Source organism: Poecilia reticulata, linkage group LG5 (assembly GCF_000633615.1).
Source record: "Poecilia reticulata strain Guanapo linkage group LG5, Guppy_female_1.0+MT, whole genome shotgun sequence".
Taxonomy (NCBI): Eukaryota; Metazoa; Chordata; class Actinopteri; order Cyprinodontiformes; family Poeciliidae; genus Poecilia; species Poecilia reticulata.
Genome location: NC_024335.1, coordinates 18,045,840 through 18,059,786, shown reverse-complemented (window position 1 = coordinate 18,059,786; position 13,947 = coordinate 18,045,840). Strand labels below are relative to the sequence as shown.

The following is a 13,947-nucleotide window of genomic DNA, read 5'->3' as shown; positions in this document are numbered from 1 at the left end:
ACACACACACACACACACACACACACACACACACACACACTCGTAACACTGATATGCCAAGTCATTTCTTGTCAGAGACTCACTCATACCTCGCTTGCCCCTCACTCGTGGACACACACACACTCATACACGCGCACTCGACCCAGCTCCATCTCTGTGTCAAGCCTTTAGGTTATTAGGAGTATGATTTATCAAAAGCTCCGCCCCCTGGCTGTATGTCCAGCACATTCTGTCTTGCTCTCTCCTCCTTTAGTGCAGTGCGCTTCTGTCGTTTTCTTCTCCAGGACACTCCATCCCATTTTCTGTCTTGTTCTGTCTAAGCGGTTCCCGTCTAGGCACGCCACAGTGCAAAGGTGGTCGTTGTTCACAGAGCTTCTGCTGATTTGATGTTTTTGATGTTCCACATCAAGCAACCTGAACAACCAGTTTGTTTACATGAAGTCTTAACACTCTGTTGTGTTGGAGCTCTTTCTGATTTTTCTATTTTCTTTTTCTTTCTTTTTTTTTAGGCCTATGCATCGTAGTGACTTTTTTCCCCTCCTGATATTTTTTCATTGTTTATTGTTGCAGGCAGTGCAAAATGTCAAACTATATATAAATTGACTACTGCTAGTGCAGCGCTTTGTTGAACTATTGAGGCGCTTTAAACTGTTTCATGTTCTTTTCCACGTTAGAAGCGCAAACTTCAGTGTGTTTCCCGATGATTTTTTATGATGAAACAACAAAAAGCAGAGAGAGGCTGAGTGGAAATGATTGGTGGCTTTCACAATGTTTCACAAACACAAATCTGAAAAGTGTGGCACGTATTTAGGGCTGCGACTACCGAATATTTTAGGTATTTGTTAATCTGCCGATTATTCTGATAATTAATTGATTGATAAGAAATTTTATTTAAAAAAATGGCACATTCTGCAGATTTTTAATTTAAGGCTTTTTATATACATTAGAAATACATAAGAAATGCAAACAAACAAGTGGTCTAATTCCTTTTTTAGATAGGAAAATTAACACTTTATTGCTTAAAGCGCAATAACGTAGCAAAAAAAAAGTCTCAAAAGCTCAACTATTTCTGTTTGACTTAACATCAAAACACTGTAGGGTTAATCTGTTGATTACTTTTTGGATTAGCTGATTAATAATTGGACAGGGTGATTCAAGAAGATTTAATTTAATACAGAATTGCAATCAGGTGAAGATAAATCTATGTCATTTGAATATTTTTGGTAGAACATATTTAATTTAACAATATTTTTTTAATCTTAAATGCTAAATGTATATTTATTTTTGTACAGTTTTGTCTTAGTCACTGCTGTAAGTATGTTGTTCTTTCAGCCTTTTATTAGGTCTACAAGCTCCAGTTAACAATTAATAGATTAATAAATTCATTGATTATTATTTTTCATACTCGACTCATCACCATTAATCTGATTAATCGGCCCGTTTTCGATGCGTCGCTGCTCCAACATGGCTGATTCAAACGCTGTGACGACCTCCTCATCCTCCCAAAGTTCTGCAGAGGTTCTGCCGATGAACCATCGTGTCATGAGGTGGTGAAATAAGTAAAACATGCAGGACATTCACCACTGAAGACTGACTTTGGACATCGCTGATTTAGATCAAACTAAATTCATTTGTTTTATTGCCTAGTAAATGTTCAGAACTAAATCCAATTGATCATTTTGGCAAAAACACTGATATTCACAGTCACTCTTTGCGCAGTCTCGCTGAGAGAAGAAGAAAGCTGGTAGAAAACATACCAAAAATATATTTCAGAGTATTGACTGAAGGGGGTTTGAACAAATGAACACCACATTATCAAAGCTGCCCAACCTTTGTCTCACTTTGTCACTCCAAATCCCAGTAAAATGCGTTAAAGTTTGCAGCTGTGTGTGAAAGAGTCGATACCTGTGCAAGCGAACTGCAAGTCACCGTACAGTTTGAGCACTTCAGGTTCTTAAACACGCTCTCCTCCGTGGCTTTAAAAGCGCAATGTAATATTAATGACGTGCATCTTCTCTTCTGCATTGAGATGAAGGACCTCCGTGTACGTGTCCGCTGTGTGCGTCTGACTGGAGCAGCTGTGTGCCGCACAGCGAAGGTCTGCAGCTCTCCCGGGACCTGGGCGCCACTTATCTGGAGCTGCCCTCTCTCAACCACGTCTTCGTCGGCCGCTACTTTGGCAGCGTGGTAAGCGGCGATGCGGACCTTCAGAACGGCTCACCAATTGCCACGGCTTTTAAATGTTCATATTTAAAGCTTATGTTTGCAAAGAGGGATGCTTAAGGTTAAGAATTGATGACTTGACAGTGTTATTTCTGTCTGTTTTGTGCAGCTGGAGTACTTCATGATTCAGTGCCTGAAACACAAAGCCAAAGAGAGGCCAGACAAGAGGCGAGGGAACAAAGTGAATGAGCTGCGCCCTCCTCACTTAGAGCAACCAGGTCAGAGCAATACTACATCACTTAATGAAGGAGGCTCTCCATGTTCTAACCAGCTTGCACTTGTGCATTGCTGTCCTCCTCTTTTGTTTTCGGTCTCTTTTTGGCGGGTTTAACGAACATTCAGGGAACTGACTGGATTGTTTCTTCAGGAGCTAACGTAGCTGTGAAAAGAGCTGAGCACAAAGCTTTATGTGGATCAATATTCCTCTGGTCAAACTGGAAAAAGGGGAAAGAGACAAAAGCGCTAGGTGGACTGCTTTGTTTTTTTCAGAGACAGTTGAATAAATTTCAAAACAACTGGGTTGAGTACCTGGATTTAACCGGCTCGGCGTTGAATGAGAGACGAATATGTACTTTTTGACACATCTTTAATTAAAATTACAGGTTTTACTTATAGTGTGCTTGGCTAGTCTGTATGATTGTTTTTATAGCTCTGTATTTACAATATGTATCAAATTTGAAAACATGAAACGCAACAAATAACTTTCGCTGTCATCATTTGGTCTTTTCCTCATTGCAAAATGGTTTTAAGTCGTTTGTGGAGAGACGCACTAATCCTACTTTTCCTGGTTGATGTTGATTTCCTTTTCCATCATAGATGTGTTTGTTTTTAGTTTTTCTTATGCACCAATGTGTGTGTTGTAGGTTGATGAGTTAACGGACCAAAAATGGTGGGAATTCTTAGTTTTAATGCATCTAATAACTAGAACAAAAACAAATTGTTTTAGTATTCAACCTGCTAATCCCTTATCTGACCTGACCAACTGAAAACTTATTTATTGCTCCGTCACTCGTTGTAGTTCCAGGTATTTAATTATTTTTGTTAATAAATGACAACATACATTGACTGAGTTTGAAAACGCAGAAATTGGATTTAAGAAAATCTGTTCCTTCCGTCCATCCATTTACTACTTTGGCAGCAACATCTTTTCACTTGCAGATCTATTGCAGCCTTAATCAAACTGCCTCCAATCCAATAAAATTCCAAAATACCGTAATTATAGGGGATAAATGACTGTGCTGATCAAAAGAGGCTAAAACTCGCAGATTTACGCACATTAATATGCAGTGAACAGCTTTCAGACGGCGAGTTTGATTACTGTGGCAAAGCTTCAAAGTAACAAGCCAGGCTCCGGAGCTTGACAGTTGCATTTCCCCCACTTCACTCTTATCTTAATGTTCATTTTTCTCCTCTGTTTGAATCTGTGTTGTTGCAGCCGGATGAAAGATGTCTGATTAAATCTGAAACTGGCTTTTTTAAACAGTTTTTTTTTCATTATGGATGTTGCTACAATATATCTTTTTTCAGCGATAAGACTAAAATGATTGAGCTTTTGACTGACGTGGACCGCCGACGTGACGACGTTAGCTGTACATCGTTTTCTTTCTTAGCTTTTTTTTCTTCTCTGTGCTTCTGTAAGATGAAGACACCTGAAGCTTCTTCGGCTGTAAAACTCGAGCTAAACATTGATCCGGCCGCTCTTCTCTGTGCCGTCTGTTTGAATCTGACACGGTAACGGAGAGCTGAACGTCCTGCCAGAAACGGCAGCTAGTGCTGCCGGATTTATTGGTCGCTGTCTGACTCCACTTAGCTCAACTTATGGCCCAGCTTACATTAAATATGACAAGCGCTGATTCAGAAACAGCACGGTTTTCATGACTAAATCACAGCAGCAATAAAACAAGGGGACACTCGGTACAAATTAGTGAGTGTGCAGTATGAATAGGATTGCAATGGGGACAGTGATTTGTGAGGCGTTCGTACTTCTTTTGCTCTACCGCCTCCTATTTTCTCATCTTTTTATTAATCTGACTTTTATGATATAACATTTGAAAGCACTGCCTCTTTTTTCTGTGTCTTTACAGTCGGTTATTTACAGCAGGCCTTCATTTTTTTTCCTCCTTTTCTTTTGCTCATTTTGTTCTTTTTTTGTCAGTGTATTCTGATTTACAATTTTATTAATGCCAGTTTACAATTATTCTCTGTGCTGGTGTAACATTAATCTTTTTGTGATCTTCGCGCTACCACCTCAAACTTCATTGAAGTCAATGAAGTTTTGAGAGTTTTGATAATAAACTATGCACATTTTAACCCTCAGATGGAGTGCTCCTATGAAAATCAAATTTCTGGTCTTAGCAGAGACTCCTAATTGCTTTTGAGGTGTAGACTTTGTCGTTCCAATAAATGAATATGAATAAACCTTTATCTCTGTACTTGGGGTATCATATACAACTTAATCTGTTTGGTCTTTATGATGCTGTTTCTCCGATGCTGCTCTCTAATTCGCTACACTACACACAAGTCAACTTGTATTACTTACTAGAGGCATTTGGGAGGCAAATGAATTCAAAATTAAAAAATAAAAATACTTTACTGATCAAAAAGTAACATTAAATGTTGCATATTAACATATTGTTCAATGATCTACTGTAGCAGTCTGTTTTACTGGGAATTTGAAGAAGCCTCTGACTGAAGACAGTGTGTTTTTCTATGGCAGTCTCATGAAGAGCATGCATTTTTCATTTCAGCAGCATTGGAGTAAATGGGTCTGAATAGAAGTTCACACCGAACATCAGATTTATACATGTAAAAACATTTGGAAACCATGCTATTTGTTTCCATTTGCCAGCTATTTACAACTTTTTATTGATTTATCTCACTAAATAAAATAAAAAATCAGCTTATAACCTAACAAAATATGAAAAGGTTTTTTATGTGTATGAATACTACTGCAGGACACTGTTTGTTTTGTGTCCATTCCTAAAGGTCGTAGATATTTTAGCTGGCCAGAATCCAGTTCGGCAGTCGGAGTCGGGATCTTAACGCCGTCAATAATCCAAAGAGGAAAAAAAAAAACCTTCTTTCCTCATTTGAACATGACTTTGGCCTCCTACCTCACACTTCTACATTCTGTTAGTGTTGAAAGCTATTTGTCCACACACGCACGCACGCACGCACGCACGCACGCACACCCCCTCTCCCTCAGGCCAAAAGGTTTGTGGCGAAAGAAGCGGGAATCAATAGCGGAGGTAGATAGGACTGTCTGTTCTGCATCATCCCTGCTACACACTTTTCTGTGGTTGAGGGAAGTCTGAATTTTTTCATTATCTCACAAGTTTCTTTCTTCATCACCTCGTCCTCTGTCCCTTTCAGCTCGTCTTCCTCCTATCCGAGTGGAGGAGTCCAGCTTCTCCCAGGACATGCAGTGGCTGTTGGAGCGAGGCGTGCAGTTTGCCGACGTGGCCTTCTACTCCGGGGACTCTGGGAAGGAACTGGGGTGGGCCCACGCGGCCGTGCTGTGCGCCGTCAGCCCGTACTTCCGACAGCTGCTCCTGGGGCCCAAAGCCAGGTAGAAGACATGTTTACACACTCGCGGTAGCTGAAAGAGCTTCAGTGCAGCTGCACTTCCTATCTGCAGAGTCACTGTAAAGTGTCTTGTCTGACTCTGTTGGACAGGGAACGTCCACAGTCTCGCTGTGTCTGCAGGGAGCGAGATGGAGGCCCCCATTCGCTGCTCTCCACCTGGGACGGGAGCATTATTGACGACTTGCCCCGGTCGGACGGACACATGACGGGGCGACTCACTCGGCTGGTGGTGAAGGACCCCCTGCTGTGTATGTGCCTGTGGGAGACGCTCATGTTTATTTACAGAGGTAAACCCACCCACTCTCATCCAAGGCCCGTCATCTTTGGCTCTGTTTGGGGAAATTCATCCTCATTTAGAGGTTGAATCTGCAACCTCTAAATGGGGTTGCAGATTCTACCTCATTGAATCTGCAACCTCATTTAGGTTGCAGATTCAATTATCTGTAATACAAAAAACACAAAAAAAACACAACAAATCAAAATGTCCCAACTTAATACTGAATGAATTTTAACCAGAGCGCTGGCTGGGGCATTCCAACTGAGAAAATAATAGTTAATTAATCAATATTTCCATATCAATCACAGGCCCTTTTGTGAATCTGTGAAATAAAAATAGAGCAAACAAATCTCTGCTTTCTTGAGAAAAGGAAAAAACACCCTCTTTCCACGATAAACTAATTTAATATAACATTGTGAAAATGATTTGGTATTTAGTAGAGGTGTGCCGATCGATCGGCCATCGATCATAATCGGCCAATTTCCGTGAAAAAGTGTATGATCGGTAATCGCCGATCACGGTCTCTTGTTGCCAATCACACAAACCGATCACCTGCATCTCATTTCTCAGCCTGCCTGTGCAGCTGGTCTCCTCTTTCCTTCACATTGCGCAAACGCGCAGCAACAAATCCTAAGCGATGTGGAACTATAACGCACTGAGTGAATGGGAAAGTTTGCGTGTTGCGGCGGAAAATTGAAGCATGTCAAAATGCATCAACACGACGAATCTAATATGGCATAAAAACAATGCCATACCTGACGGAGTTTGGCTACATCGAGACTCACTGCAGTAAAAAAAAAGACATATGGAGGATCAGATAGCAGGTAAAGCAGCGCACAGCTACAAACACTCACCTGATTAGCATGACGGTCAGAAAGCTAAACAAATAACCCGCAAAATTATTTAAGTCTTTGAGCTGCGACGTAAGACGCTGGTTCTGCAGCGGTTCACCGTAACTCTGTCTCTTTCTTTGGCAATGTTGAGAGGTTTTATTTTGACTTTTTACATTATTTAGCCTCTTCAGAGCCAGATGTTACATGATTTGAACTTCTTAATTATCTGCCAAAGCACACCGACTGTGGTGCAAGGTTTCCCCCAGAAAACTTGCTAAGCCCGGTGGTCGGGGCGCCGAGGCAGTCCACCGTGTTTTTGTATTTTTAGATGTTATGTTGACAATTATGTATCTTTATGTTATTAAAGCTGAAGTTTAATCAGTAATACTTTTATAACAAATTTGTGTCAGATCATGATTTCTTGGTTAATGTCATAACAAAGACATTTTCAATAATGTCAACTTTGTATTAAAAGTGTCACAATTTACCGAATGACACTTTATGACAAGAGTCATAAATATTCATGACGACTTACTCATGTTCATGACAGGAGTTATGTCATGTCTATGACGGCGTAATGTCAGTCTGATTCACAACCCGTCAAATAAAGTGTCACCAAAACAACAAATAAAAAAAAAATACAGTTAAATGAAGGTTAATTATTTGCACTTCAGCTATATATGGCTGTGGAAGGTGGAAGTACGACCAGATCTAACAGATCTAATGAATCAATTTCACATCTTGTACAACTGTTGCTATGGTAACAATCAGATCTGTTCTGTATGTCTCACTATAGAGGAAATAATGACTGCTTGCGATTTTTTTATTTTTTATTATTATTTTCATAAAAACAAGCACTGCTTAGTCTGGCGGGGGAGCTAGTAAAGCTAGTAAAGCATGGCGGGCTGCCAGGCTTATAATACACTGGGGGAAAACCTGCAGTGGAATCTGTTTAACTATTCTTGTTATGCTAGGTTCTCTAGAAATGCTGGATAATTATTACAAAAATAAACGTTGCTCTGTTACATTTACTGAATATGGGCAGAGTTATATTGGAACAGCTCATGATTCAAGTTGGGATACAATCATCCATCCATCCATCCATTTTCTGATGGAAAATGGATGGATGGAGGAAAGTGGGGTCTGGAGGGTTGCTGGTGCCCATTTCCAGCCAACGTTCCGGGCGAGAGGCGGGGTACACCCTGGACAGGTCGCCAGTCTGTCACAGGGCAACACAGAGACACACAGGACAAACAACCATGCACACACACACTCACACCTAGGGGCAATTTGGAGAGGCCAATTAACCTGACAGTCATGTTTTTGGACTGTGGGAAGAAACCGGAGTACCCGGAGAAAACCCACGCATGCACAGGGAGAACATGCAAACTCCATGCAGAAGGACCCAGGCCAGGAATTGAACCCAGAACCTTCTTGCTGCAAGGCAACAGCTCTACCAACTGCGCCACTGTGCAGCCTGGGATACAATCAGTTTTTCTAAAATAAAGAAGAAAACAACTTTAATCATTTGTACATTCACTCTCAGTATTTAGAAATTTTTCATGATTTCATCTCCCTACAGGATTGTTCTGGATTTTTAAAATTATTTATCTAAAAGTTATGCCTTCAACTTGGTTTTCAATAAACTCAGTGTGCTGAGTAATTGAAAACAGGCCGATTTTTTTCCCATCCATCAAGTCAAGGATAAATACATTACTACATTACGACAGCTCTGCCAGGGTGACTGAGATTTATTTCTCTACTAAACATTTTAACTTCTCATTTAATTTGAAATTAGTCTTTGAACTTTTGGAGCCGCGTCATTATTAAAACAACGATCATACAGCCTGATAATAAATAATTTAAATAAAAACAACAACAACACAAAGAGCAGTGAGTTAGTTATTCAATTTAAAATTTTAATGAATACTGCCAGGTTACTCATGTGTTAAAATTTGGAGCAACATGAGCTGCAGCAGCAGAGCTGCGACAAAGAAGAGCCTACCATCCGTTCTGAATAAAAACCCTCTGATTGGCCAAGGATGAAAATTACCCAAACTGAAACCCTGGCAGGGGGATCATATGTGCAGGAAGTGCCAAACAGAGAGTGGAAATCAGAAAAGATAAAAGGATATCTGCAACAGCAGCTACCGTGCTCTTCGTCCAAACAAATCCAAGCTCGGTGACTACGCCTGCCGCACAGCGTGGAGGTCACACATTTCCTACTTCTCCGTTCACTGTCATGTGGAAGATGTGCATGTTTTTCAGCCCTGCTGTGGTGATGTAAACACGTTGATCAGCTGGAGCCGAAACAGGGCTGGGAAAGCTGAACTGATGTCCACAAGATGGGAACTCTATTCCACAAGAGCCCTTAGTCATTTCCTAATAATTCAGACGTGACGATAAACGCTGCCTGGCAGTAGGAGGCCGTCGGATGTCTATTGGGCGTCGTCCAATGGCCCATTACACTGAGGAGCAGAAATCCTTCAAACTAAAAGCGCTTGATGGTAAGACACTATAGAGTAGTCATCTGGGAGTCGATAGATCACGTTAGAGGTTTGATCTTCTTCCCTCGTTTGACAGCTGCGTCTTCTTCGTCTCACTTCAGCTTATCATTATAGAAATTACTTCAAAAACCGGGACGCTGAGGAAAGCCTTTGAAGAAACGTTCAAGAAAAATCTAAGGAAAATCTCAGACTCTAATCTGTTTTAGAGACTTTGTGCCTGCACCATGATCTGATCTTTGTGATGAAGCAGGTTTTGAATTATTACTGAGCCTTATGTCAGAGACAAGGATGTAAACAAGTGCATGGAGCTGCATGCATTTGAAATTAAGGCACGAATACCCAAAATGTGTTCCTAAGCTTAGTTAAAGGCTTCCTCCGTATCGTGACATTATGCTTCAGCTGGAATGTGCATGGCCTCTGAAGAGTTTTTGAGATTTCCCTCTAGAGCGCATAAGGAACGATGTAGAGTTACTCAACTGATTTGAGCATGCAAAAATCATTCGAGTAACGTAGTGAGATGGCAATGAATTTGGGTTCTGGGTGTTGCATGGAGCAGCCAGGATGTAGCAGTGTTTCTTGTTTTTTTTTGCACCTGCCTGGATTGATCATTAGCACTTGTGTGCTACATAGTTTACTTTAAGTGTTTTACATTGCAGCTCCAGCGCACATGATATTTTGCTCTGGTTTTAACATAAATGAGCACACGAAGCAAATAGATTAATTCTGTCTAGGTCAAAATAGAAAGAAAAACTCTGTGCACAAAGAGATTTCTGCGTGCTGCACCCCTCATGGTATGACGTTTTGCTCACAAAACCTGTTGCGCATGTAGACTGAAGTCTCAGAGGGGAAAAGATGTTGCTAGTTTCTGGAGCTGTTTGTCATGCTGTCAAAGGGAAGTCATCGCAAAAAAAAAAAACACTGCGATTTTGCATTTTGTGTCAATGACTTCTATTAGCACAGAGAATTGTACCAGATTAGAAATTACAAGGCACAGAGTGAAACGCTCTGCCCAGAAAACACCACTCTCTGCAGAATGCTATAATGCTTGATTAGTTGATGAAAATGCTGATGGTGTATCCTTGCTGACAGTAGCCGCTTCTCCACTGACCTTAAAATTGTGCAAATCGGAAATGCAAAAACACATTTGCTTAACTGAAGCAATTTTGAAGTAACTCATTTCGATAAAAAGCTCTGGCTCTAGGATGATGTGGTTTTTCTGCTATATCAGAGTTGGTGTATATTGCAAAACTGCAATGGAAACACTTTATTGCATCACACAAAAAAGACAAAGAAGGTTGCAGGAAGTAGTAGGAGGATGAGGGAGCAGGATGTTTCTTAATGACTTATTGTGTAATTTTGTTTAATGGAAACTTAAATTCCAAGATGTGTGGAATTTTGACAAAGTTTTGCACACATTTGTAATGGAAACGTAGCTAGTGAGGCTGAAACTAACTGCGGTTGTGCAGAAACCTCCCATAGCTGCAGGAAAGTGTTGCAGATTCTGAAGAAATGTCTCACTGCAGATGTCTTAACTGTGTCTTAACATTGTTGAATGAAGATCGGGAAAGCTGGGGGGGAAAGCCTGTGGGCCAAATGCTTGCTGCACAGTAAAGTCGTGCTTGTCTTCACTTTGAGGTTTGGAAAATTTGCAGCAATCCAGCATAATTTAAGCAGTCTCAGATCTCCAAAATGAGCGACCACAGGGCGATCTAACTCTGGTGTGAAGGGAGCTTATCAAATTCTGGAGAGAAAACCTTGCAAAGGTGTCGCAAATATCCTGTTTGCACAGCGCAACAAGCTTTTTTTATTTATTTTTTTGAAGGATCTGATTCACAACACGCAATAATAAACATGTATGAAAGCAGCACTCATGCTCTGACACATAAGCCCAAGAGGAAGGTGCACACAACATCTGAGCTGGAGAAGGCTGAGCAGAGGGGGAGAGATTATAGAGTGAGCCCGATTCTCTGTGAGTGACTATATGAATAAGAATAAGCGAGCCAGCAGCTGAAATTGGGAGCAGTGTGGGCTTTTGTGCACATCTATACAGTGCACAGCCCTGCGTGTGTGCGTGTGTGTGTGTGTGTGATTTCATAAGAAAAAAGTGCAAAAGGGAAAGCAGCGTGCAGGGTGAAAAATGAAGGTGGCAGAATGTGAGGATGAAACGCGAGTCAGAGAGTTGGAGGAGGAGAGAGTAAGGCGCTACTTTTTCTTGGATTGTGTAAGAAGACGTGATAGCAACAAGCCGAGCAGCTCAGCATACCGTCAAGTGTATTGATGTTCGGTTTGGAGCGAGTAGGAAAAAAAAAAAAGGGGTGTGGGGGTGATGCGCTAAGTGGAATGTGAACGCTTTTCACGAAACCTGTGTAGAGTCAGAGCATGTTGAGCCATGTGGAAAAACATCCCAGTTAACCTTCAACACCGACGGTCCGAACGAGCTGACATCGTATACAGCGCACGTAGCCATGCGTCATCTTGAGTCGGCTAATTGGATGTGAACGGGGCGCCTTCTTAGCCTGCAGAAACATTTTGAGCTCAGTGAGAGAAAAATGCTCTTTCGCAGCGTGCAGAAAAATAGAATTAATATCTTGTTGGCAATTCAGATTCATTAATTGTTCTGTTTCAGCCTAATTCACTAAATCACAAAAAAAAAAAACAAAAAAAAAAAAAACAGTTTTTCAGCATCCTGTTTGAGCATCACACCCACAGTGGGAACTGTGTGCTGTGAGGTTTTGCCACTTGGCTGTGTGAGAACAGTCACAGAGGCCATGACTTTGTGTGTGTGATGTTAACACTCTGAGACTCTGTCTCCTTTTGTAGTGAATGGCTGAATTATTGAAATTGTCGTTTGGATGCAGTTGTGTGGATGTGCATTTGCTGTGCCTCTGCATGTGTATGTCTTTTAACATGGTTAGATTTATGGGTCCAGTTAGGTTAGGGTCCTTATAGATTTACACCTAAATGTTTCAGATCATCAAAAAAATATATTTTAGGCTATAAAAGCATGAGTTAACACAAAAATAAGTTTTCAAATAACAGTTTGTCCAAACTAATCTGCACCTATTTCAAAAATGAATTTCTCCCCTTTAGTAAAGCTTAAATGAAGATTTTTTTTTTTTTTGGAAAGCTGAGTTCACATCCAGATCTGGCTCCTTCCAGATCTAAAGAGTCAAGAAATTGTTCAATTAGAACTTATTTAACAAAATGAAAGAGGATGAACTTTAAAAGCAGCATGTCTTCCTAAAGAAACTCAAGTACCAAGTACCAAAACATGGTCAGAACCAGGAACAAAGATTTAAGTGACTTTGAGTGTTTTGACAAGGTCGTCGATGTCTGACGATTTCCTGAGGCATGTGGTTTAAATTCCTTCAGACCTTGTTATTTGAAAGTCAGACAGTGGGGGGAAAAAAAGACGAAAAGCTCGATATAAGAAAACTTAAAAGTTGTGGCATTATTGCTGTGTATCTCAAATATGATTCTGGTTGAAACTGGGCCAAAACCCTTGTCAATAAAACCTTTGTATCTAATTTTTTAGCATTAAAAATAAATTACGCGTATGCACATCAAGTTGTCCAGCACTTGAAATGTAATCTACCAAATTAGTGCATCTAGGCATATTTTTGTGAGATAATGACTGTGATTCAGTGTGTTTTGCAGCTACAGTTTTGATCTATAAATTATTGATTTACTGTCTAAAGTGTAGCAGCAGGAGTAATTTGCTTGTGGGACGTGGGAGATCAGATAAACAGGCAGTGGCGTCACCATGCGAGGAAAAAACTTAAACTGTGATGTGGTAGACGACAAGAAATAAATAAGTTATTTAGTTTTTGCTCAAAGCTTTCCAGCATGTTTGGAGTTGGACTGACATTTCTCTCCGAAGGTCAGTCTATCAGTAGGTAATGATTTTGAACCTTGGTTATTTTCTAAATTAAGGTATAAATACCAAAAATTATAGCAAACATCTGCTGAGCAAAATACCACAGAGTATTCAGAAGGAGTCTGTGATCAAAGAATCACCACAGGATGGCTGCAAAACATTCGGAGACGGCTTGACGGCAACACAAATCATTAACATCCAGTTTGTTATTTTTATGTTTTATAGGAAATATATGGAACCACAGATGTCGATTATGTTTTTTTTCCCCATGGGATTAATGAATAGGACATTAATTTTGCTTTTCAGCATCATTCATGACAAAAAAGCTTCTGCTGAATTAATTCAAATAATTTTCTTTTTGAACATTATTTGTACTGTTTAAAGAATTTGCCTCCCAGATTAACCAGATTTTATTTGAGCGCAAATTTTTTTTCTATTTTTTTCTGCAACATTATTGCTCAATGTCTTTGAATGCCCTGATTTGTCGTTCGGCCTTTTTGCATTCTTACCAGCAGCTTTCTCTGACAAAAAAAAAAAAAAAGTAATTTTTTTCTTTTTGTCGTTTCTGGACTCGTCCCTGTAACTAACGGAAACTCTCGGCTACATTGGAAGCTGAAGAAATGAGGGTGAAATGATTTCACCATC

General features: G+C 40.3%; 1 protein-coding gene across 1 annotated transcript in view; it reads left to right on the top strand.

Moving 5' to 3' along the window:
* The window catches only part of rhobtb3 (Rho related BTB domain containing 3), a 31,255-nt gene that overhangs the window by 5,303 nt on the left and 12,005 nt on the right, over positions 1 to 13,947 (top strand). Inside the window, exons 4-7 of the mRNA XM_008409466.2 lie at positions 2,030 to 2,187; positions 2,333 to 2,441; positions 5,596 to 5,791; positions 5,899 to 6,095. Coding sequence (XP_008407688.1) covers positions 2,030 to 2,187; positions 2,333 to 2,441; positions 5,596 to 5,791; positions 5,899 to 6,095 — 660 coding nt within the window. The remainder of the gene's footprint in view (positions 1 to 2,029; positions 2,188 to 2,332; positions 2,442 to 5,595; positions 5,792 to 5,898; positions 6,096 to 13,947) is intronic.